This window comes from Accipiter gentilis, chromosome 5, assembly GCF_929443795.1.
Source record: "Accipiter gentilis chromosome 5, bAccGen1.1, whole genome shotgun sequence".
NCBI lineage: Eukaryota > Metazoa > Chordata > Aves > Accipitriformes > Accipitridae > Astur > Astur gentilis.
In genome coordinates this window covers 13,232,090-13,259,232 of record NC_064884.1, presented here as the reverse complement: position 1 = coordinate 13,259,232, position 27,143 = coordinate 13,232,090, and the positions used below count along the sequence as shown (strand labels likewise).

The 27,143-nt window shown below is 34.3% G+C and overlaps 1 protein-coding gene across 14 annotated transcripts in view; it reads left to right on the top strand.

Annotated features, from left to right (window-relative positions):
- USP34 (ubiquitin specific peptidase 34) overlaps nt 1-27,143 on the top strand; it is a 147,310-nt gene that overhangs the window by 23,597 nt on the left and 96,570 nt on the right. For 12 of the 14 annotated variants that reach the window (XR_007506089.1, XR_007506088.1, XR_007506093.1 and 9 more), the window contains exons 4-8: nt 5,168-5,218; nt 5,391-5,540; nt 10,771-10,838; nt 18,546-18,738; nt 24,097-24,158. Coding sequence is in view for 1 of the 14 variants with exons in the window: in XM_049801085.1 (XP_049657042.1) it covers nt 5,168-5,218; nt 5,391-5,540; nt 10,771-10,838; nt 18,546-18,738; nt 24,097-24,158 (524 nt within the window). In the remaining 13 variants the exon portion in view is untranslated. Of the gene's footprint in view, nt 1-5,167; nt 5,219-5,390; nt 5,541-10,770; nt 10,839-18,545; nt 18,739-24,096; nt 24,159-27,143 lie in introns of those variants that run through there. The other 2 variants (XR_007506097.1, XR_007506098.1) reach the window with 2 other exon arrangements.

Here is a 27,143-nt window from a genome sequence, read left to right as displayed (position 1 = left end):
CTTTCTTTAAAATATGCTTAATTGTTATAGGTAATATATTGATAAGTGTTGGATGGAACTGTACACTTAATTATTGTACTGTTTAAATAACAGGAAGGCAAAAAGGGGACTATAGCGAAGCCTTTCTTCCAGAAGGTAACCCATTAATAGTTTACTAATTTCTTTTCATTACAATCTATGGTTCTAGAAGCAAAAGCTTCATAAACTAAACTTTGTGCAAGACCAAACTTACTTGTTAGAATGGCTGTTTAATTGACTAGAGTAACTGAGCTCTGCACAAGTAGCTTTGTTCTACGGTGCTGATTTTCCATATTTTCGTCCGAAAAAACCACCAAACAAAAAAAAATCTTAAAAAATCCTGCAATGTTTAATTCACAGTTTCTGAAATAAAAATGATGTTGTTAGCATTTCCTAGTTGAAACAATATAGTTCTTGGCAAGGTTGGATTTTGGTCCAACTTGCGGTAGTCTAATAACAAATAAACATGTTTTTTACAATATTTGTGTGCAAAGATATATATTTAGCTATATAAAAAAGCTTCTATCCAACAAAATTTTGAGAAAGTCAAAACGGCAAATTAGACTACAGTTAACCCTTTATTTATTTATTTGGAGAGTTTGGGGACTTCTGTTGGAGCTCTGAGTGGTTAAGTTTACTTTTTAAACTTAAGTCCATAGTGAGAAGATACCAAGTTGTATATAATTTTTAGTGATGTATGCTAGGGTGATCATAAGATATAATCAATTTTTGTTGAGTGAGTCCTGCCATATCTGACAATAAATCTAGTTAAAACCTGTAACATAGCAGGTGTTTTGGGTGGGCTGGATTTTGGTTTCTTGTCTTATTCCAAAACATATGGGCCTAAGTTAACAGAGGTTGTTTCACAAATACATGTGTGTAGAAAAATGAGGCAAAGTTAGGATTTGTGGATTTCAGGTTTCCCATCATTCATTTTGGCCTGCCTGTTAAACTTTCACCATACATAAATAAAGCTGTAGTTCAGCCTCTGCAAGCAGGAACTGTAGAGGGTAGATCTATCTTGTCAGTTAAAAAATAAATCAATGGCTACTTAAGTGATTTATCTTTTGTACTCCTGGGATGCCTACTGAAACTAGCTTCATAGGAATACAGAATGAACAATTCTGCAACAGCTTTTCTATGTGTAAGCATGCTTGCTTCTTTTAAATGATAATTTCAGGTATTTTTTTCTTCTCTTTCAATTTCAATTCCAGCTGATAAAAAGAAAATCTCAAAGTGCCTGGTGGGATTTCTTTATCACTTGATGTGCAGCCATAAAGTGATTTGGGCACAGATATGCTGTAGATTGTTGTACTGTGACTGGCTGTCACTATAGACATACTAGTATATATAATTTGAATTATTGAATACATTTGTTAGCTATCCTAAAAACATAACTTCAAGTGAAACTGAGAATGAAAAACACTTTCCTGAGGTACAGACAAGTGAGGGGAAAAGTTTTTTACTTTTTTGCTAGACTTTTTTGTGTTTCCAGGTATGGAATATGCTAGCCTGCCATATTTGTTGTGTACCTTTTTCCATTTTTGGGGTGAGATTTTTTTGTTTGCATTTAAAAGGTCCAAGCACCAATCATTTTTCTTACAAACTGAGGTTTTCTATAATTAGGAAGTACTAGGGGTCTGTTACTCTAAAGTAGTAATGTTAGCTATTTTAATGTCAAAACTTCCTAGTACCATGAGTAACTCATTTACTGAGGCTTAGAATTTAGTTTTGGATTTTAGTCTAGAGCACACCTTAGTTGAATTGAGGCAAGTTATTAGTCCCAGTAATAGGAGCACTTTTTGTTTTAAATCAGGCTTGGACTCAGTCCTCAAGGGATCATAAAATAAAAATCCCTGTTTCAAGTGTATCATCTATACTAGTAAGCTAAACAGATACCTGAACAGACCAAATCTGCCAAGAATTTGTTGGGAGAAGCTGGTGTAGCTCTCCTTCCCCCTGTAAGCATTTATTTTGCCCTGTAAAAAGGGAAGTTTTCTGATGCAAACCAGACTCCAATCTCCACTCTCACTGACTTCAGAAATTCCTTGTTCCAGATTCTTGAGATGAATTTATGCAATTTCATTGAGTCATCATGTCCAGTAAGGTTTCACTTTGCCTAGAAATTACCAATTAGGCTGTCACTTAAAAATTTCCAATTTAAGGCTTTCACACATGGTATTGTTTCCATCTGGTAATGATTAGCAGTCAATATTACTGTTAGCCTTTGGTCTGTATACACCTCCAAGATCTTTGTTCTTATTGACAGCAGACAAGTCTTGAAGTCTAATTCTCTTTTCGGGTGCTTGCCAAAGCCATTTTACACTTGACCATCTAGTATGGAAGAAAAACATTCATGTGAAAGTAGGATGTTTTCCTTAGCTTAGGAGTTCATGAAGTTGGATGAAAATGAACAACAAAGCAAGAGTTATTGGTAGTCAAGAGGGTGTTTGCCTGTATATGATCCTATAGATTCTCTCCTTAAATTATGTGGGCTAAGAATTAATTTTGTCCCTTAAAACATTTCTCAAGTGAGGGAGTGAAGACCATGGAAGCCTGATCTGTAGCCAGAAGGGCTGTGTACTCTTGACAGCAGAAGCTACCTTGAACAGGTGGCCTTGCAGAGGGCAAAAATGTCACAGAAATATGCTGTATACGAGGATGGTGAAACTACATCATGTGGAAGTAAATCAAGCGTATTGACAAGTATATAGTCTTGACCTGTGCAGAATGAATATGAGTCTGTATAGACAGAATGTTTGTCTCAACTTTTCTTAAGCTGCTGAGAAGCCTAATGAAAAATGTCTTTCTACTAATTTTGGATTTCTAAAACAGTGCAATTAGTTGCAGTTAGTTAGAGGTCAACCCACTTCATAAATATTGAAAAAACACTGTGAAGATAATGTCTGGAAACACACCGTTTTCTTCTGTTGAGATCTACCAATATATTTAGTGCCCAGATAGAGGCCTTTGTGTCTATTTTTTCAGCCTAAACTCAAAATATTTTTATAAATATGGTTGGTTGTTTTGGGGGAAAATGTTCATACTTTGGAATTAGTTTTTTTTATTTTTTTAATTTATGGGATATCTTTTAAGAGATCTTGCATACAGGGTAGTTTAAGAGTGTATGCCCTATTCTTCTTTTTATACTTGCTCTATGCAGCAAGTGTGATACCTAGAATGGATACTTCAGAGGAGAAATAAAAAATTGGAAAATGGAGGCTCTTAAAATCCTGTAGAGAAAGAAGCAACAATGTAAAGTGCAGTCCTGAACTTTGCCCGGTCTCAGAATGAACAATGAATCTGAAGGGAGTTATCCAACCATTTAGCAGTTCTTGACAGAGGATGAAATGAAAGAGGGGGGGAAAAAATAATCAGTTGTTTAGGTAGGTGTCTGTAGCTGTAGTTGCTGATTCTTTGGAATCTTGCTATCTCTGCTTTTCTTTTTCAAGTAAATATTTTCTTGGAAGATATCCCTAATTAAGTGCCTGCCACCAAGATTGTGTCCATGTCAGACCTTAGCTAGTACATTTTATCTGAAGTGATGGTGGTTTTTAATGCCATGTTAGATTGCCATGAAGAATATTCTAACTTCCTTATAAACTTGATCTTAAGGAATTCTCAGTCTCTGTTCTGTTTCACATCTGTAAGAACAGAAGTCATGCTTCCAGGCTTGGTCTCTCAACTGCAACATTTTTATTAAGCTTTGCAGGACTTGTGCAACAGACCTCCATGCATTTTTGATTTCTGGATTCTGAGAACTGTAGTTCACTTGACAACAAGTCTCTTTTATTCAAGAAAACTAATGAAATTTCTCACAATTTTTCTACAGTTTTCATGCACAGAGCGCTGAACACCTTTTCTTGCTACTTGAAAACATACCACCCACTGGATTCAAAGCTATTTTAAAAATATCTTAAGAGTATCACGAGTTCAGGCATGAGTTAGAGTTCAGCAGAAGAAAAAAGAAAATAAATGCTTAGCTATAATATGAGCATATTGAATAATTCAAAATGTTTGTATCACACATAATCCATCCAAAATTGCTTGCCTCCAGTATTCTCTGGTACAGTTTTAAGAAGCTTACTCCTACACAGCTATTTAAATATACTCGGGGAAACTTCATTTAAAGAACTTAACTTTAAGTTAAACTTACATTTGATTTGTGAATATGAGAACTGGGTGTTTGGCATAAAGGGATGGGAAGGAAAAGAATTTGTGCTGTAACTACCTGCAAGTATCCATGGCAATGTTGTGGTTTTACAGTCACATTTTATGGTATCTTCAGCGCCCTTTTGCCCCCAGCCATATGCAAGATACACACAATATGTGTTACAACCCTAATAAAGAAAATTCCTGCTTTATACTGCCCAACAAGTGGATGTTGTGAACGTTAAAAAGAAAAGCTATTTTTCCAAATGCTTTTTAGTTTAGTACTTCTAGAAAATAGATATCTTGTTGCAGCAAATAGCTAACAGATTGATAGGGTGATACAATTCCTTACCTCTCTTTAGTTAGCTTAATCCTGTAAAGAGTATTAGCCACTTATTTTATATGATGGGTTTTGTTGTATATAAAAAAACCCAGTAGTTGAAGCAACGGAATTTTAATATTCTGATGGAAATGAATAATTTGACAGTTTAGCCTCTTAAGTCATTAAATATAGGATAGTAGAACATCCTACATTTCATCTAAATTCAGATGTTTGGATATATGTCTCATATTTATGCCAAAATTGCGTTCAAAAGTACCTACATTAGTTCTGTTCTGTAATTCTCAGGCTGGTATGCAGCCAGTGTGCTGGACTATCGCCTTTGAAGTATTCCTGTTGAAAAAATTGGTGATCTGAATGGGGGTGGGATTGAAGAATGATCTGTCAAATCCAGCCATTGAGAGCCACTGCTGAGATGTTATCCTAAGTGTATATTTGTGTACTTATAAACACATCTTAACAAAGGTAAAATGGTGAACTAGAAAAGTATGTTTTGCAGCGTGAAAGTGGAGCAAAGCTTGAGCTTCTGTCTTCTTCTAAGTCAGGGTTTTGTTTTTTGTTAGTTGACTATAGTATCTGTTAATGGTCAATGTTTTTTTTGTTCCTATAAATGTGTTTTTATTGCTTCAGTTAATTTTTTTTTTCTCCTTTAAACAGGATATTTCTGCTCAAGAAAGCAATATATTAGGGGCGTTCTGTGATATGAATGTAAGTTGTCAATTTTTAAATAGGTTCACATTTCCTAGATACTTAAAATAGCCATGTTTGCTCCTCTGTATAGATTTGTGTTATCCTGATGTAGCTTTTGAATTTCTTGTATGTCTGAATGGATCTGGTTTTGATTGTTCAAGTTCTTATTTTTTTTTTTTAATATTTCTAGGATGTAGAAGTACCATTGCACTTGCTTCGTTATGTTTGTCTGTTTTGTGGAAAAAATGGCCTTTCCCTCATGAAGGATTGTTTTGAATATGGAACCCCTGAGACACTGCCATTTCTTATAGCACATGCATTTATCACAGTGGTATCTAATGTAAGTATTGTCTTTAAATTGTTTCACGTTAAACACAAAAAGTAAAAGAACTGGAGTCTGGAAGAATTCTGTAGGACCAGGGAAGAAGAGAAACACTAAGATTTTCCTTGTTATTAATGTGAGGTTTGCTAGTCCACTGAGCATTTCATCATCCAAACCCTATACATCACCTGTAAGCACACAAGTCGTTTTGCAAGTTTGCACCTAGATATGAAAATTGTAACAGCCCCAGAAGATACTTATAAGAATGTTGTCAGAAGTCACTTCTTCGGGCTATATTAACTTTTTATCTATTTCCTGTGAGGCACAAAGGAAAAGCCTATGGATTTTTCTTCTCAATTTCCTGTGATTCTGTATCATTATACACATTTGCAGCATAGAGGTAACTATCTTTTATTTTCACTTAGTTTCAGAATACATATCCTTAATCATTTCTCCATTTCGAAATACTAGTGCATTTTGACTAGCAGAATTTTAAATTTATTTCAGTGGAGATGCCAAGGAGATTGGTAATAGAAATAAAAACCAGTCTCTAAAGAAGGACATCTGAAGTCCTAGTGTAATGTGAGAATGTGAAGTTGTGACCTGTCTTGTGGATGTTACATATGGACAAAAAGGAGAACAATTGTTTGTTATGCCTTGTATGAAGTGAGTTTAACATAATTTTGACATTGATTGCAATTTTTAAAACTTAAAATCAGATCCTTCTTTCCACACATCTTCCCTCTTTCCATGTTGGTGTTATTGATCAGCCAGGATGATGTTCTTGGAATATGTTTGCATCAAAGGAACCAGTAACTGAAATAAAGCCAATGTTGGTGATCTGTATCACTCGCTCCTGATCCTTTTAGTGTAATAGTTCTTAACTTGCAGGTCAGAGAATAAATGAGTAAGGCCATGATAAGCTCCATTCTTGTAAGCTTGCACAGAAGGACTGTTGCAGGACCTCTGTATGTTAAATTGTGGAGATGTGTTACCCTCTGGCCCTTTCTGTATGATCTGATGAGCTTTCAGGTGATAATCTTGATAAGTTCTTCATCTCTAGCTGTTGTCAGTGCAGCCTGCAGTCTTCATTGAAACCATCTGCAGAAAATGTATGGTCTGGTTTACAAGTAAATTTTGGTCGTGGAACCAAACATTTTTGCATGTCTGATTTTTGTTTTATTTTTTGTGAGAATGGGCACAACTATTCTGAACAACGAGTGGCAGCTCCCTATCACACCAGCATTTTTTTTTCAGCAAGCATTCTGACTGCAGATCGCATTTCCTAGATATCCCATACCAGTGCATGTTTATAAACTGCATCTGCCTTTCTTCTTTGTCCTTTTTCGAAGTCTTTATCTTTCTCCACATAAATTGTTTATTTTCTTTATTCTTTATGGTGTGCCCTAACCCAAAATACTTAGCAACTTTGCATATATCTTTTGTTCTAGTAGATAATACATGTAGCTGTCTCTTGCAGCTGTTTTAGATGAATGCTATGGTTAAACCTGCCAGATAAAATGAAATTCAACCCAAACCATAACCAGTAGAAGCATTGTTTCTTCAACCTCTTCCAGCATTGTATCTTTTGCCATTCAACTAGAATATTTCTTTTGAACTCTGTCTGGCTTTGCTGGCAAATCTGTGTGAGTTAGAGGAAAACTGTTTTAAACAATTTTTTTTTCTTTAGATTTTATCTGTCAGTTCACTACAGAAAGTATAAGATGTTGTATGGGTAATGTGCTTTATTCATCCACTTCCCACATTTTGGTGTCACTCAGTGTACTTGTCAGCAGTGCTTCTGACTTTCGAATGCCATATGTTTATTAGTTCCAAATGAGGCAGGTAATTTTTTTGACAAAATACATTTTACCAAAAAAAAAATAAAATTTTTCTTTACCTCTATAATGGTGCATAAGCTTCTAATTTTGATGTAATGTTTCTCTTTCCCCATTTCTTTTTATATCGTCTCACTATATAATTCATATAATTTAGGTAAATGTAAATGGTTTAAAATGATACACCAAAATGCAATAAAACAAAAAGAAGCATTCACAAAACTGTATTTTTTGTGAACAAAATCTTGGTGATCTCAGTAAGAACTCTGCTAATCTGGCTTGGTTTTATCCTAATGCATTTGAGTTTATGGGATTTATAGATAGTGTGAGATTTATGTATGACCCTGTCGATAATAGCTCAGTGAACAGCTCTGCAATGTCAACTGTTAACTGGTTCACAATGTGTAAAGCTGGAACCATTGTGTATAGTAACTCTTAAATACATTTTCACAATCGTACTAATTCTTGAGAATCGCAGTTAAGTAGCCATTATTGTAAAGACGCCTAGAAATATCCATGCTGGAATTTATTTTAAAGTCTGTGAGTTGTTTAGCTACTACCGTAAACATTTCAAAAATATTTTCAGAAAGATTGTAGAGTGGGTGAACCACTCAATTTCTCATTAAAAAGTTAGGCTTAGTAGTAAGCTCCAGGAAGTAGAATAGGTAAAGCTGGAAATAGTAAACTGAAGTCAAAGAAATCATTTGCTAACAACCAGACATTCAGCTTTTAGCAGACAAAAAAAGTGGTGTGGAAAGCATTTGCTTTGTTTCTTCCATAAGGGAGAGTGAGTATTTCATTAAGGGCACTCTACAGGTGCATGTAAGAGAAGACCATTGCCACAAATTAGTAAAGCCTGTGGGGAACTGAGCTACTTCTTTGTGATTACTGGTGTCCCCTTTGTATAGAGGACGTTAAAATTATTGAAAAGATGTTTCCTTGAATTTTTTTTAATCCAGAAAATCTCGTTTGAGTAAATGTCTTTGTCAGCCAAGCTTATGTGTGTAATAGTAAAGCCAAATGTAATATAATGTAATTTACTTCACACAGGGAGTTGACTAGTTGGCACTCTTGTTTTTTCTCCAGCTTATGGCTCTGCAAGATGCTTTCTTAGCAACCTGTATTGTGGTAGAGAGACTTTTCCTTCTTAGGATATTTCTTTGCTGTCTTTTTTAGTTAGATATTTGGATCCTCCTTTCTTCCCACGTTTCATATTCTGTGGTATTTGCTCAGTCTAACTACCTGATGTGGTGTTGGTCTCCTTAAAAAAGCTAGCAGACACAGAGAAATCAATGACCTTCTGCTTGTTCTGTGGAGGGTTTAAATCTCACTGAAAAAGCCTGTCACTACTTCATTCTGTACCATTTCAGTTTTGTGGATGTTGTGGAGGAATGACTGCCCTCTCAGTGGAGATGAATTAATGGAAATAATGCTGATTGTTTCCAAAATGTTGGTTTAATTATACTGTATAAAACTTCAAAACTTAAGTCAGAAGTAAAAACTATTGAGAGATGCACTGCCTTTTAGAATTGAATTACCTATGGTAAAGAGCAAATAGTAAAAAGACCAAAAACCTCTGAAGCTTGAGAACAGAGCAGATGCAGTAAATACTTTGTCTTAAAAGCCAGTGGAGGTAAAAAAAAGTATGATGAAAGTTGCGGATTTTTAATGTAATTTTATATATGTTATTTTTATGTCATTTTACATATGTTAGTTTGTCATTTAAATAATTTAGTATATTTATACTTGAGTTCATGATGAAAATTACATTTTCATTTATAACATGTGAAATCATCCATTAATTCAATTCTGAAGATGAAGGTTGTATGTAATGCAAGTATACAGATGAATGAAATGGCTTTAGAAATTTGAATTAATACAGACTGAAAATTACTATAAACAATGAAAGCTATAAAAACAAAATTATAAAAATGTTTCCTACTTTTATTTCACAAAGAAATATATTTTCTTTTGTGTTTCATACTGCATATGAAAAAGAGCACATGGTGTTAAAAATCAAATTGTGTAATACAATAGTATCTTTGTCATCCTTGCAATTCCTTGTCAAAATGTTATTTAATTCCTGTTTCTAGAACAAGCATCTTCTAGTTACACTTTCTATCTTTGGGATGTTAGCATTTTTATCTTCTTGAGACTGCCAATTGAATCAGAAGCTTATTCCAAATGTGGTCTTATTTGCAATGTGAAGATTTGGCTGGTTTGTCTTGCAAAGTAGGTTAGTATTGTTGCTGTGTAGTGTTAGTTGCATTGTAAAAAGTAAGTCTGAAAATATTTTTTTCATAACTGACTCAAAAAGTTAGTTGGCTGATTCTGGAAATGTTTAAAATAAATGCTGGTGATACAGTTTTCCTACAGCCTAATATTTTTCTCTCCTGGCAAGGAGAATTTAGATTTTCTGCATGCAGAATTTTCCAAAATCCTGGTGAGGATTTAGTCCTTAACCAGAATTTATTTCATCAGTTGCAAAGATTAAACATTCTTTTAAGAATAAACATGGAGATGTAAATTGACATGACAGCTTTGAGTGACTGGTGGTGTTAGCTATTCACAAGATCTGTGTGCACACATGATTAAAATTATGTGGGTGGTAGTAACAGCTGCTGATGTTTCATCTGTGCTAGATCCCTTACCTGGCAGGTAGTTGTCTTTCTGTAACAGGTTTAACAGGCTCAGCATTCCTTTTTGAAATGCAGATGGAACTTCTAACTTTGCCTGTGTAAGTAGTTTGGTTGGTCCTCTTTTCCTCACAGCGGTGCTAAATAGCCGTTTCAGGGTTTTTTTCTCTGTATACGTTTTCTTCCTGCATACAGCTTTGCAAAGGTGGTAAAGGCAGAATGGTAAATATGGGAATGCAAATATGGTAGTAGAAAAACTGTGCTTAATCACTGGTTATCGTAATTTTATTTTATAGGATATATAAGCCCTAAGAAGCAAAACATCCACACAAGTAAAATAATTTTACTTGATTCAGGAGAAATTTGCAAGGAACAGAAAGAATGGAATAATTTTCTTGTAGACCTTAAAAGAAAAAGGAAAAAGAAACCCCACAAGGCTGAGTAGCAGTTTTTCCTACTGAAGAAACTACAGAAAATACAAAAATGAGACATCTGGGCAGTATGATACTATTTATACAAAGTTTATATTTTCCAATTGACTAGAAGAAAAGATGCAACTCCTGTGTATAAGTCACAGAAGCATTCCTTAGATAACATTTTTGAAAATTAGAAAATTAAGAAGTTGAAAGAACTGAAGTCGAATGAAAAACAGCAAAGCCTTTTTTTTTTAAAGTGGGGTTGCATGTGCAAATGTACCAGCAATATTTCATTTTTTACCATTCTCATTAAATGTCATTAATGAAATTTTTATCTATTTATGTTTTTGCATTATAGATCAGAATATGGCTACACATCCCTGCTGTCATGCAGCACATTATACCCTTTAGGACTTATGTTATCAGGTAAATTTTTAATTTAAGAATTTTTCTTGTGGGACTTTTTGACAGCACCTATTTATAATTTCAGCTGATACACTTTTAATTGTTCAAGTTGTTCCTCTGACTGTATAATTTCAACAAGGAGAGTGAAGGTAATGTTTAGAGTTAGTTTGGGCAGTTCCTTACATCTATCTGATTTTGGGATCAATCAGATCAATCTTGTTAATAGCATTTTTAGTGTGACATCCAGCCCCATTCTAACATGTCGTGTCAGGTACAACTGTAATACAGTTTCACTTACTGCCGTATCTTCATAAAACTTTACATAAAATTTGCAATGAGATGATGTAAGTAGCAATATGTAGTCATTGAGATTTCATGTACTGAGTTTCACTGAGTTTTAACACTGCTTCACATTTTGATGTTCTGTATTTCCAGCTGGCAGGAACTGAAGTGTGATCAAAAGTCTACTCGCACTTTTATGTATCTAAATATATCCAGTCCCAAAGATTTTCTTTATATCAAGTTGCCTATCGTGAAAAGCACTTTAAAAATAAAGTACTTACAAAAATATTTAATTGTACAAGGAATTTATTTTTATTGGATTTCTCAGGACAACAGAAAAAAATCCTGTGAGCTGTTGATGATAATACCTTGTGTATGTGTATCTGTCTGGAGGTGGAGGGGTGTGGTCACAGCTAATTCTCCTTCCAGTGGCCCAACATTAAACTTTTCTGGTGCAGGCAACCTAAAAGGCCACTGCTCTTGCATGGGCCCAAAGCTCCTCCAATGCTCTGGATTTCCTATAACTGTAATGTTAGAAATGTGCTTATACTGGTCATGGCTTACTTCCCTGATAGCAATAAATGTGCCTTTACAGATTATATTGTCTTAACTATAGCAGTATAAAATCATGCTCTTAACAAAAATAATTACACTAGCAACAAAAAAGTGCACAGAACAGTGAGGCTCAGAACTGTGTTCCATATTTAAAAATGTTCTGGTTTTAATTGTAAAGAGTTTTGGCTGTAAGTACTGGCTTGGCTATCGATCTATCCTGCTAATAACATGGTCTCTACCAAAACGATAGCACCAGAGAGAAGAGTATTCTGATCTTCTATTAACACATACCACTCTTGAGTTACAGTCCAGCTGTGTGCACTCCTTTAATGCTGATGTGTTATCTTTGAAATCTTACAAAGGTAATTTCTTATAAAGGTAATTATTAATCATGAAGTAGTCTAGGAAGGACAGGCGGAGGATCTTCAAGTTCTTGTCTCTGTACATATTCCATTAATGGTTGTTCGTGGGAATTTGGTTCATGAGCCTTACCCATCTTCTTGCAATGTATGGAAATTAAAAAAAAGCATTGAAGGCTCAACAGTTAGAGATAGGCTGATAAGAAGGAACTTGAGTGAGACAGAGTAACATGGCCTGAAGTCTTTGCTGTTAATCCTGACTTGCTTGTCATCCTATAATTCTTAACACATTTTCTATTTTATAACTGTAGGTGTAATTAGGGTCACTGGAATGAATAAAAGATTTTTTCCTGTGTTATCCTCATCTCTTCCTCTTTACTTTACCCACAGAATATTTGCATCTGATATAAGATGTGATTTGTCAGCAGCTTCTTGCCATAAATAATGCCCTTGATGTCTGTTCTTAGCATTTACAATACGTTCTTGTCAATCAGAATGGTAATATTGATACAGGATACATTTGTGGAAAACACTAACAGTTTAGAGGAGGAAGGGGATGTTCCCCCAGTTTCCATTTTTCACAACTGCATCCTGATGGGAGATCTGGGATTTCTCAACGTTATGAAATCCAAAGCTTTTTTTGTGAAGATGCACTTACGGAGCAGGACATGAAGTTTGGAGGCTATATAACAAAAAAAAAATAAAAAAATCTCTAGTGTTTTACCTTTATATGGGACAGAAGTTAACACAGATTCCTTTGGTAAAAGATTACTTTCTTGATGTATGGAACTTACCCCATGTGGTTGTCAAGCTTACAGATCTTGTCTTAGCAGCTTGGGTCTCTAGGTCTCCATCTGTTTTTTACTTTGGGGGGAAAAAAAAAAAAAGGCAAATATAGTCCTGGGCATAGCAGCACAGCATCTTTGAAACAAAACCTGCAATAGCTTCTGCTGCTCTGCAAACTAAGAAAGAGGGTTTGGAGAGGGGTTTAGTCTGGAATGAGCACTTGGGGTTCTAATTGACTGTTAGTCCAAATTGCTGCTAATGTGGATTCCTTGCAAGAACTGAGTTTTGGAATGCTGAGCAGCATAAGCAGAAAGAGAGATCACCTGACTGGCATCTTAGCAGCATCTTTTATCAGACGAGCTAACCTTTATGTTGCTGTTCTGTGGTTATTTCTACTAGGAGTGGATGAAATGAACAGCCAAGTGTGTATTTGTGTAGAGGAGACCACTGCTGGAATTTGCAAAGAACATAGACACAATCCTGTCATTATTGCTGCTACTAATAAAAGACTAATAAATGTTATTTTCTGCCTGGGGAGTGGAGCACCAGCATTCATATCTTGCCTCTGAAAGGCCTATGTTTATAAGCAGTTTGGGAAGGAAATGAAGGACATGAATTAAAAATTACACCTTTCAATAAGGAAGCAAAGTGGTTTTAACCTCCTCAGAAGGAAGCTTTTATTATTCCTAATACCTTAGAATTCTGCATTTCAAATTGCAGCATTCTCATGAAAAAAAGAAGAGACTTATTGACAAAGTGACTCAAGAAAATTAGTCATAACTTACTGCAATTATAAATGAGTGCAAGTTGTTGATGATGTCTGGTTATAAAAGACATTGGTTCAATCTGACTTCTACCTCAAGATCAGAGATGAGAGATGCACTATGTGGTTCCAGATATTGAATGCCTCGAGAGCAGTAGCTATAAACACTGTCCTCCTGTGTTTTGAGGACAGTGTTTTTTCACTGGCAAGATTGTTGATTGAAATTGTCATGGATAGTTCTGTCCTTTAGAAGGAAGACTAGCAATGAAGTCCTGTTTTATGAGAAATAAGAGATCGAGTTGTATGTCTGATACATACGTGCCTTTATAAAGCACCAAAAAGTGCTTGATAGCATGAAGGAAAGACCTAAAATTCTTCTTTCTTTGACATCACAGTTGGTATAACCTACTTAACGTTCCTTTGGTAAAATCTGAGAGCTAAGTGTAGCATTAGCACTGACCATTATCATATTTGGTTCTAACCCTTTCTCCTTATGCCCTTTTTCCTCTCTCCTGCTTCAAGACAGATCTTGAGAGATTTTTTACGAAGGATTCATGCCTCTGTCCCGGTTAGGGAGAAACAGAACATTCTGTGCTCAAGCACATTAAGAGGAAATAGCAAGTGACAGTTGCTTCTGTGTTAGCTGTGTAGTCTCGACATAGGGCTCAAGCATAGCACTGGTATATGCAGAGGAAGTGGAAGCTCCGAACAGAATTGATCCACAATGCTTCCTGTGTCATACAGTGAGAAAGAATGCAGCGGAAAGAATGCAAGTTACTTTTCTGCTTAAAAATATTTTTCTTAAGAATTTGTGTTCTATGGGAGTGCCCAAGACCACAGCTTGCTACTAAACGTTATGAAAAAATCTTGTAATAATCCTTGAAGTTTTCACTTGAAAAAAATACTTAACTCCTCCAAAAATCTGAATATTTATGCTGTAGGTACAAAGAACAGACAAGTCAGGAGACAATAGCCAGGCACTTATGTGAATTCTTCATATCACTGAGGAGCGCTGACTCATTCTGCTAGATATCCCTTTTGCAGCTGTCATCCAGAGGAGTCATATTAAGGGAAAAAAGATTATTTCACAGCTGAGTAGCTGGAGTCCCGAAGCATAAGATGTGATTGTAAGCATTACACTAACATGGAACTGCACGTTTAAAACTGAACTCTCTCTATCCCCAAATGCAGAAAATTTAAATAGTTTCAGTAGACTAAAACTGATTTTTTTTTTAAATAATTAATGTCTATCTGTTGCTTAAATGTAGATAATACATATTCACTGATAATTTAAAGTATGCTAGGCTGGCAGGACATATCCTATGCATATATAGGCTATCCTTTATGTATATGTAGAAGAGGAGGTATGTTTCTTTCCAAAAGTCTTACTTAGGCAAAAATGTTGGATTTACTAGATTACACAGATCTTGAAGTATTGTTCATATATTCCTTTAAGACTTAATGCTTATCAGAATCAAAAAGATAAAAATTTAGAAATTAAAGAAAATAACAAAGGGCAGAATGGAAGCTATTATTAAGCCGTTATATGAATCGGTCACGTATTCACATTTATATTCTATGTACAGTTCTGATTGTTCCATCTCACAGAGATAACAACAGAACTACATATGTGATAGGAAGGGTGATGAAGAAGGTAGGAGATAAAAAATTAGGTTGATAGGAGGAGAGACATAGTCTAAGACTTTTCTTTGACAGGGAGATGGTTGTTATGAGTCATATGAAGACAATAAATAGAGAATGATAATTCACAGTTTTTCAAAAACAAGAAATGGAGAACATGCAATACAATTGTCAGTTTGCAGACTAAGGAGAAATGAAAGGAGATTGTTTTTCATGCAGACGTAATTGTGAAACTAACTGGCATAGGTTAATGAGAAAGCCAAAAATATAAATAGAAAGAGATAAATGAATTCACAGTAGTGGATAGGTTCATCCATATTTTTTTAATCTATGGGATAAATCTTTTACCTGCTTTTAGAGTGGCTATTTTGGGCTAAATAGTCCTTTTGCCTTGTTCCGGTATCACTGTTCTTATGTAAGGCAACACAGCAAATGTACGGGTAGTCAGTGTAAGGAAAGATGTGTGTTAATTGCCAGAGCTAGCTAAAGATTCCTTTTTCGTTACTAATAACGTTCTACTGGTAAAAGCATAAACTGGACCCAGTTTACTGATACAGATGGGCTTAGGCCACTGTATGTTTCCACAATAAAAATGAGGCTTGGCCTACTCTGCAAGTTTTTACAGTTTTAATCCTGGTAGTAAAGACAAGATCATATTTGATTTATGACCAGTGTAGTAGTGCCAATAAATTTTCTGGTGTAGATGCAGTTATACTTGTAAAGTCAAGTATGCTATCTTCTACATTTATACTGTGCCTGGTTAGAATAATGCAGTTGCATTAAAAAAAACTAGGATGCAGGTTAACAAGTAAAAAGTGCTCTTTTCTCTGTAGTGGTCTTTTGGGCCTTGGCAAAACAGATAATACTGTTGAGGTATTTCTGAAGCTGTGAAAACGTACCTACATGGTAGTTTCAGGTATTATGAAGTGGGATTTTTTTAAAAAGACTATCTTTTAATGATATTATAATACAGAAAACATAACACAAGTCTGATTCAGGCTTGGAGTAAATAAAGTAATCACACTGAAAGAACCTTAAAAATGTTGTAGCATTAATTTTATGAAGGAAAGTAGGTTTATAGTGATACTGTGGCATTAAAATAAAAAACATTTTGTTGTATAAACTAGATTAATATAGTTGTTTCACCAAACTTTCTAGTGTGAGGAAGATTTCAGGTGAAAGTCCTGTTACGGAAATCTAGTGAAGCCACAAAAGCACCATTGTTTCTGTATATGTAGATGTGTCCATTCCCACCTGTCTGCTGCATACAAGCACTCCTTATCTGTCCTATATACAATGAGAAGATTCATATAATTTATTTTAGCATCTTTGAGGTCTTTAGAAATCTTTCACAAAAGAATCAAATATGACTTGATGTGCATTATGAACGCTGAAAAGCTTTGGGAACCAGGGCTGATTATAGTTTGCATGTAAAAGTGGGGAGATAAAAATTGGTCTGAGGTTGCTGAGGGTCTTATTGAGATTATTATGTTTTGTAACATGGATCAAGGCATTTTTCATCAGTGTAACTCCTCTCACCTGTCTGTAGGTTAAAGATAGGTCACTGGGTCTGCTGTTTGAACTTTTTCAAATGAGTATTCCCTTCTTGTTGCTACTTTTCTTTTGTTTAGAAATGGTAGCACGGAAGCATTACTTTCTTGCCGTGATCTGATTTCTGGTGTTCCACATGAGAAGACAAATTTCACAATTAATAACAGTGAAGGATCTGATTGCCTTGGCCCTGAATCGTCCTCCTTTTGTCATACCATTCTATCACAGATCTGTGGTCTCTATGATTATTTGCACTGAAGACTCTTTTATATGTTTGACAATGTTAAGTATCATTCAAGTGTGTTTATTTTAAGGCCTCTATATGAGAACTGTGAAAAAGGCCTCAGTCTAAATAAGAATCAGGGCCTATATTTTTTGCTTTTTTAAAAATGTACTGGTGTTTATATGATGTAAATGCAAAGGAATGGTGAATAAATCTAGTTAAGTATAGTTTAATATCTCATGTGGTTTTTAAAAGATTCATTTATCTATTTGGTCAATCTCCAAAGATAGATCCAGGCTTAGGTTGTCCAACAAATGGATTTTTAACGCATTTTTGCGTAGTTTAATCTAGTTGGGATGCAGCTGAGACTTCAAAATGCTGAAGTACAGCAGAAAAAAAAGTTAATTATGCTAACCTCGTATGTGCGTACCTTTCACTTTGCAATCCTTGATTGCTTCAAAATAAGCTCAGGAAAGCTTGTTTCTAAACATTTTTCTCTTATGCATTCTGTTTAGAAGAAATTCTCAACTGTGTCAGTGTTTTTTTTATATGTGAACTGTACAGGCATTTTGAAATAGATTTTCTTGGTGTGTCTTGATCTTGTAGTTGCTTAGGTAAGACTAAGGTTGCACTAGCTTCTTTTATAAGCTATTATCTTTTATAAATGATTATTTTTTCAGCCTCCCATTTGCAGAGAATATCTGTGTTGCAACTCTGTGCATGATTAGATGACCCCTTATCGAAGATGTCTGCAGTAGGAAAAACTTAGCTGTTTAAAATTCTTAAGCATTTTTGGTTTCTGTGGAAGATTGCTAGGATCCTTGGTGATGCTTCTCATGCATCCGTAAAGATCATAATTACTGTCAATAGAAGAAACAACTTGGATGTGTGTTCCTATACTAACCTGTTGCAAAAACGGTACTGTGGCACAGGGAGTACTGATATACAAGCACAGATGGCATATGGTTATGCAGAAAAAATGTGCATGTACCACACTTACTCTTAACTGTATCAGAATGTGATTGCACAATTACAGGGTTTTTTGTGCTCTGTGACTGAGCCCACAAACATGGATATATTAATCTTAAGAATATTCTTGCTGTCAGAGCATGCTGTTTGTGGTCCACTGACACTGTTTCCAGAAATTTAGTTTTAAAGTATATTAATATGTTAAGTGGATTGTGAGACTTCAGTTTTAAATATAGTAAATAAACATGATGTGGCTTTCTGGAGAGGGTACCTTTCCATGAAACAGATATGATGTTTAAGGCTTCCAACCTACATTTCCAAAGAACTCCATGCATTTCCTGTCATTTTGTGGAATGAAAGACATCTGAAGAGGTTTAAAATAAGAAATTTATTTACTTTTAAAAATATTATGCATAGTTCTGTTTTTTCTCAGTGTTTTTTTATTGTTGCCAACTTTTGATAGTGGTATTTTAAGGCTTAGTACTCTTACAGCTATTGGAAATATGTATTTGCTATAATCAAGATGGTGTTCCAGGAATGTTCAAGTTTGAATCATACCCCCTTTGTTTTTTTTTTCTTCCGTTTGTAATTTATTCCAGGTATTTATGTAAACTGTCAGACCAGGAGTTGCGACAGAGTGCAGCCCGGAACATGGCAGATTTAATGTGGAGCACAGTTAAAGAACCATTGGATACAGCCTTGTGTTTTGATAAAGAAAGTCTTGATCTTGCGTTTAAATACTTTATGTCTCCAACTCTAACAATGAGATTGGCTGGGCTGAGTCAAATAACAGTAAGAACTTTTTAAAAATATGAATAATACTTAGAAAAAAAGTTTCTTTTTGTGGTTTTCATGAGTTATGGACTTGTTTGGGGGGCTTCTTAATGTGTGAAAACAGCAGAATCCTCTTTTATTCTTAGGAAATTATAGTCTTAGGAAATTATAGTCATGATTGTCAATATAGGGTTCACTGAGAGATAAGTCCAAGTGATGGCTATGTTCTGCAGCATATGGAACTGTAACACGTTTCGTGAACAAATTATCATGCTAAACAAAACTCTTATAACCATATTTTGTGACACCTGTGTTGAAATGAAGTCCCTTGACATGGTTGTATTTGTTGTTTACAAAGTCCTTCAATCTGTTTTCATTTTTACCTTCACAATGTCTTGACTCTACTGTAATTAGCTGTTTCTTTGTATTGTACATACCTCTTTTTCCTGTTTGTTTACTATAGTCTGTTTCTCAAGAGAGAGTATTTCTGCATTAATTAGCAGAAGACTGAATTGAAGAGGTGCACATATATAGCATCAAATAGAAATAGATTAAAACAAAACCCCCCTACCCTTCTCTTTCCCATGGAAATGCTCCACATTGCACCAGTCAAGACACGTTATGCCACCTTTGTCTGTCATTGCTTCCTACATGTGTATTATAGCCATAGGGAGACAATTGTACAGAAGGTCAAAAGTGAACTTTTTTATTCATCTGAGCCTTTTGAATTTTGTGGGTTTTTTCTGACACTCCTGTATTTAGGATTTATAGCTCATATTGTCATATTTGCCTTAATGCACAAAATGATAACTAGGAACAAACTATACTAGAATGAACAAACATGTTCTAAAGTTTTGTAGTATTTTCTGAACACATTTGGCCTTCTCTGTTCTGATTATATAGTATCACTCAGTGACTCTCTTCAGCACTGACTGTCAGTAAATACAATTTTACTTAAATTTTATTTTGCTTCTCACTACATTTACATATAAAAGTACTTACAATTGTTTTAGTAAACAGCAATTTAAAGTAACCTGTAAGTATTTCCAGTCAGATTATTGGTGTTTATCAAATAAGCATTTTAATTTACATAGGTATGTGACCAACTAAGTTCAAAAAATAAAATAAAATAAAATATATGTGAACTACATCCACTCAGTATTAACCAAATGTTATTTTAAGGGTAACTGCATTTATTGGACTTTAATGCATTGTCCATTCAGTTTTGCATTTATAAGAATGAAAACATAATGCAGTTCATCCAGTAGAGGTGCTTAAGCAAGATACAGAGAAAGTTAACTTTTGGAAGAAATAGTGATATTACAGTAAATATAATTTATATACATAATTATTTTATATGACTTTATAGGAATGCTACATATAATATACTCAGTGCCTGAATTCTAATCTTCTCTCTTAATTAATTAGTGTAAAGTGAATGTTCAGGGTTCTTTTTGTGCAATAAGAAAATTTCAGAGAGTTGATGAAGTCTTAGGTGAAAATGTAACATATTTTTGTTTTGATTTTCCATTGCCATGTTCTTTATTGTTTATACAGTTACAGATATCTCATAATATCTGCCAGACACATTTCAAAATATGGCCATTAACTGGTTGGGCATAAAAGTAACTTCCTTTTTTTTATTCTGCATAGTTTTGGAAAATGTCATTTTCAGTATACTTGATTTTAAAGTATATTTCCAATGTTTGCATAGTTTCAGTTACATTAGATTTTTATTCCCGTAAGTACTTTCCTTTGCTTTTGTACAATTGACTTTGTTCAGCTACTAATGTATGGGTTTTTGTGTATCCTTACCAAAAAGAAAGTCTGAAAATAAGAATGCATCAGTTTATTTTTTCAGGCATGTAGTTCATTGAAGGGAATGTGAAATTGTGTAATTTTAAGTAGTTACATGTTTTGATCTGTTATGATTGATAAATATGACTGTAAAATTGAGATTTTTTTTTTATAACGGACATGTATTACCAGAAGCAAAATTTTACAGTATTTTTAGACTAAAGCAAGTCAGTTTCAGCTTGTAAAATAATGGAATATGGTTTGTTAATAAGTTATTGAGTCTTTTTTTATATGAACCATCTCTGAAACTGCTCTAGAACACTGAGACAATTTATTCTTCTTTCTCATTCAAATGATAGTAAATTTTCTCTTCTTTGGTTCTCTTTTTAAAGATCTCATGAAGGTATCTTTGGAAGAAGCATATTTTGATTTTTTCTTGTTTGACTTTTGAGTTTGCCAAGCATTTTGTTTCGTTTAGTTTTGTATGCCTTGCCTGGAACAACGTTTATTGCCAGGTCTGTGCAACTTTGAGTGTGAAATCTGAACCAAAATTTACAGAAATTTTGAGTGCCTCTTTACTGAAGTTTTCTGTTCTCTTTGCAAACAAAGATATGTTTACAAAGATGTAATGCAGTTCAGCTTCGTTAAGTTTGTATTTTCATGCAACCTTCTCTGTTACAGATGTACTTTCATGGCTACTTTTTTGAAGTTTCTTTTTTCTATTCATGTCTTTGATGGCTAGAATTTGTCAAAGCAATTTCACTGAAATGTTCTTCCCAACCAACACAATTTCAGCTTCCTGTTTTGCATTCAAGACTTTAGAACTACGATACCTGCAACTGCAAAATTGTTTTCTTTCCAGGACTTTCACTTGCCAAAAGCTGAGCGTTTAGCCTTGAAGCAATTCTTCGTTTCATTTTGAAAATTAGATGTGAAGATTCAAAGGAAACTTTTAGAAAAATTATGTGCAAAATATTTTAAAGTGTGAACTTTTCAGTATATACTGTATCTCAAAGCAAAGTTTCTTCTGAAATTCATATGGAAGGTTGACTCAGATGCAGATTCTAATTTCAATTCAAAAGATCAAGACTATAAAATAGATTTGGTCAAATAATTTCAATGGCGTGCCTGATTGTTCCTTTTGCAAGATAAATGTACTTTTGCTCTTATCATGAAGACAGAAATCTTTGACCAAAAATACCAGCGAATCTAAACAGAAGAATGTCTTCTAACATGGAGCTTTTGATTTGTGTCTGCCAAGAGCTTTTTTCTTTTTTTCTTTTTTTTTTTCTGGCTGACAGTTAACATGACCAGTCCTAAAATTAAACCTTTCAGTTTCATGGAAACTCTTGAGACTCGCAGAATACATACTGTATGGTTTACAGGGATTATATTTGCTTGCCACCAAATATAGACTTGCCTCCCTTGAAGAGTAGCGTATACATAATGTGTCATATCATCTGACTAAAGTTCTTATTTACAAAACAAGGTTGAAGACAGACACATGTAAGTTAATTTTAGCAAAGTGGAAGCTTGAGTGGTTGAATGTGAAGTTGGAAATAGCAACAGAAAAGAACAGCAAAATGTAAACCAAGATACACCTGAAGCTTTATTTTTGGTTACCTTGTTTCTCTTCGATTTCATCTCTCAGTCACCTGTCCAGATGGTTCAGCTCCAAAATACCCACTTCTCTCTCAACTATTCCCTCACAAACAGGACTCTATTTTCCTGTCCTTCCAGTTACAGTTGAACTTAATTTTGTGAAAACGAATGTTCATGAAGGATGGCCAGATCAGTTATGAATCCAGTTCTTCAACCTATTTTCTTCTTTTCCAGTTCTTCAACCTATTTTATTTGGTTCTTTGCATTAGTGAAAATGCAAATGCAACATTTTTAGTTTTTTTCTGAACATATTCAGTCCAAAACTTGAACAGTGCATATTTATTCTTCTTGCATTGGTTTCCTATGTAGAAAGTTTTATTACCTTTGATGCCTGGGTCTTGAGACAAAACTAGCTAGTGAGATGCCTTTTTGTTCTCAGCTTGCTTTGCTGAAGACTTCATACCTCTGTTGTACTTCGTAACTAACATGTTTGTGTTATGCGAATTGAGTGTCTGGGCACACGCCTCTTTAGCTTCTTACAAGGTTTCATACCTGGTAAAAAATCTTGAAACTGTTTTATTCCCTTTGGCATTTCGTGGTAACAAAACATGAAGTGTAAAAAACCAGTAGGAGGTGAGTGAGAATAAGGTAGTGCAACACTATCCCATGTGTACTTTGTATTGTGCTGTTGTGTCAGAATTCTAAGACTTTAGTTGAAGTTATTGTAAAAATTGTTTGAAAATTCCAATATGAAAAAGAACACCTTTCATCAAAATTCCTCTGGATAAGAATTTTGTATAGGAAATTTAGATCAACATGTGACCATAGATTTAAAAATGATGACAGTCACAGTGCAGTACTCTTTGTCTTTGATCCTTTCAAAACATTTTGGGTTGGGGCATAAGTCTTCAGAAAAGTCAGTGAACTTTCACTTCTTTTTTTGACCCAATTCTAACTGGTCATAACAGTTTCTTCATGAAGTTCTGTTCATGTGTTTTTCTATGCCTAAATATGTTTCATTTGAAACTACCTATTAATAACTTACCTATTAATAATTGTGTAATCAGACTCTCCTGTCTCACTAATTTTAATGCATATTTTCAATTTCATTTCTTCAAAAACATTTTTTCCCATGAAAATTGTTGAGATTAGACATGAATAAATCTCTGTGTAAAGAGTGCAGGAGATTATCTGTCACCCAAATTATAGAGTGCATGTACCAGACTTGTTTCAAGACAGAAAAGAGTAAATATTTTGACAAAGTTATGCAGCAAGTTTAATTTGAATTCTAAAAATTCATGTTACTGTCTTTACTTTTTTTTGAAAGCAAGATGACAAGTTTTATTACATCATTTTAAATATATAAAAAACATAATCTGTATGTAAAGAATTGGATACAGAGCCATCTCTCTATCTGGAAAGTCGATGCTGGGGAAAAGGGTGGCAAAGAGATGTAAACCTTTAACAGGCTTTTGTTTTTCTCTGGGATGTCTTGAATTTATCAGTTCAGATACCTTTGAAAGCTTCATTTCGTATAAAAATATGTAATTTTCGCTCTCCGATTTTGTAGACTTCCAACACTGATAATGTGACAAAAGAAATCTTTGCTGTTGTAGTAAGCATTACAATAATGGGGAATCTCATCCTAAAACATCAGTTTCCAGAGTATGTGTTTCATTTCTCATGAAAACCTATGTGCAAAGTGACTGCTACACACCATATTTTGATTTCTGGAGTGGGTGGAGTTTTGTAACATTATTTAATTCCTTTAGTGAAAGAAAGGTTGATTATTTTTTAAATTGATCCCTCTTGTGTACTAGAATGCATGTTCAAATTTTTGTCAAAGCTATTTATTTAAAAACATTGAAAGTACTAGAAAAATGTGTTTACTGTCACTAATACTATTTTTAAGTATAAGTAACTCACAAAATTATTAGATAAAATTTTAATTATTTTTCTTCCTTTTTCTAACTGTAGAACCAACTTCATACCTTCAATGATGTGTGTAATAATGAGTCATTAGTTTCAGACACAGAAACGTAAGTAGGAACATTATTATGAATACTTAAAGTGTGCTATATGATTGTAGTTCTTCTGTATTGTTGTTATGGATTATACACAGTGGGGAGTAGTGATAATCCGAGGCATTTATTAGAAATATTCTAATCAGGGGTTTAATAAATGGTTTAAAATGGTAACTTTAAAAATATTTCTAAATGTTTAGAGTCAAGGTAACATTTAGAAAATTGTAGATACTGAAATAATAAATACCTGTATAATGGACCATTATCTCTATTATGATGTATAAATAAGAACCAGCTAATTCATACCCAAGTAGTATTTTTGCCATCCTCTCATTTCTCCTGATGATTTAGTTAACCCTAAATCATGACTTGTCTTGCCATCACTGGTTCCAGCCTTGTTATTAGTTTTCCACTGAGTCTGAGAGGCTATGCTATTTATTGTTTTTCTTTAAAGTCCGTATTTTTATAATTCAGGTGTGTTTAACAATTCTAAAGGGGAGTCCCATACATCTTCAAGAAGATTCATGTGCGGGATTATATTCCAGTGAGGAAGTGTATTGATTTTTGTAGTAACTCTAAACTTAATGTTAGAACTATCTAGAATTTAGACAAAAGTGTGTCTTTAGGTAGTTGAAATAACTGTTGTTTTGAAATAATAGGCAAAGTATATAAAATCTAGGATTTTACTTGTGATATGCTCTTCACGTTTATCTTGGGGGTTGTATCCATGTACATATATCTGTCTCACTACAGACACACACTCTCCACTATCTTTTGCTCATTAATGAATAGTCTGTTACAGCAGCAGTTGGCTTACTATTTTGTCTGGGTAGTTTTATTATAGATGGTTTTATATTAACACCTGCTTATTGAAATCTGGCAGCAGTAAAGGCCACAATACTGTAGATTTCATGTAAATAACTTGAATATTTGAAGTGAATTTTATGGTAATAGGTTGATACTTGAAAAATAAAGAATCAGAATCTAGGGCAGTTTTGCTTCCATAAAGATGTGAAAATACCTTGAGAATACAAAACAAATAACCTCTTGTGATCAACTTTTTCTTGTCCTTTGTCACTAAATCAATACATGAACATGAATCCATGCTATCCATTTATTTCAAAGTAAATTTTGATACATAGTGTGAGGAAAAAAATGAAAGAATCCTCTTCAAGTATGACACAAATATCTTAGTATGATCTGATGAAACCTGAATGTACTGTCATTAAGCTCATGTGCTTGCATTATTGTAATAAAAGTAATCGTACATTTATTACTTTAATATTAATATAACATAGATTTAATTATTATTTTTACTTTTTTTTGCCTTGGGAGACGTGTTGGGTTTTTTCCAAAGCCTCTAGTTCTGTAGCAGTAGAAGTAAATACTACAGGAGCATAACATGTTGAGTATGTGAGGTGGCTTGGTTGGCTGGGGTATTTTCAATTTTGTACTGCCAGTTTAGGGTGTATTGTTACACTTGGACTGCCAAACCTTGGTTTTATCTATTTCTTCTCCTCCTTCCTTCATGTTGAAAGTCTGAAACTGAGGTGTTTCTTGGTTGGTTTACCTTCTGAAACATATTGTGGATGAATAGTTTTTAACTAATTAAGGAACATTAAAAAAAAGTTATTCTGCCAGTAAAACCTAATAAAAAGCTGTTTGATTTTCTGTGTCAAATGTAAAAAAGGAAAGTTACCGACAAGGGAGAAAGAGAAGGGTGCTCAAATTTGCCTGCAGAAGAGCAGATGTACTGTGCAGGAACATCAGAGTTATTTTAAAGCTGAAGGAAATTGTCAAATTCTCATTTGGGATATTACTTTCTTGGCAAGGGCATCTGTAAACAGCCTGTCATTTGAAAGGAATGCAGCATGAACAGAAGACCATCTTTTCCACTTTTGTAGTGTGTGATTTTTTAAAAATCTGAATTCCAGTCATTCTGGTGTTTTACCTGAAAAGTTTGGTACAAATCAGTGTCAAGTATTGCTGCTCATCTTCAGATATCTTTTGAAATAACTGATTTCTTCCAGCCAAATAGTCACAAAAGGCTGGTGCAGAAGGATGGGGAAAATGCCTGACTTCCACAGTTTGTTCAGTACAAAGCTTCCCTCTCATTAGAGACTCTGTTCCTGAGAAATTTTTGGATAAGAAGGCACTTACGGAGTTGGCAGTGATTGAATGAGCAGCAAAAGGAAATCTTTTCATTCCTATTTTCTTTCCTTAGTGGAGAAAGGAAGTCTAAGATTTATTTTGTACCTCTGTAGCCTCTGCAGATTTATCAAAGGAAGATGTTTTACATTATGTCTGGTCATCCCCATTATGTGTTTTGACTTTTCCAGATGCGTTTGGAACTGTCAACCTTTGGGATTTCTCCTTCTGTATCTTGATAAGGTGGGTTTGCGGGAGGTATCTTTTTTTTTTTTTTTTTTTTTTTTTTTTTTCTTTTTTAAAAAGAGCTGTCAGTTAGTCTTAGCTTGTCCCTTTTGTTTGGAATTATCATTGGGATTTTTTAGCAAATATTTTGCAACAGTAGCTTCCCACTTTTATCTGCATGGTTGCAAATTTTTCCATGGTAGGACAAGCTAAAGCATCTTCTGTCTAGGAAAACACTGGATTGCACAATTTGCACTTGAAAGCAGCAGAAAGCTAAGACAGAGAAATCTGTTTTCTAGCTGTAGGTATCTGCATGTCTTTTTAGATTTGGTTACGTGACTGTCTTCTCTAGGGTCGAGGTTTTGCAGTGACTGAGTATGCGTATTGTCCAGATATGTGCAATGTCTCAGTGACTCAACTTCATAATATCCCTCAGAGATGTATTTTTAATTTAGCTATTCCCGGCTCTTAAGGTAGAATCAAATTCTTTGCAATCTAAGGTACAGAAGAGTATGAAATCTATTGAAGCTAAAAATAACAAGACTGAACAGAAGAATCTTCAAGTCTTTGAACAGTGATTCCTAAAACTATTTTGCTGATGTTGCTTGGTGAAAAATGATCATGTCT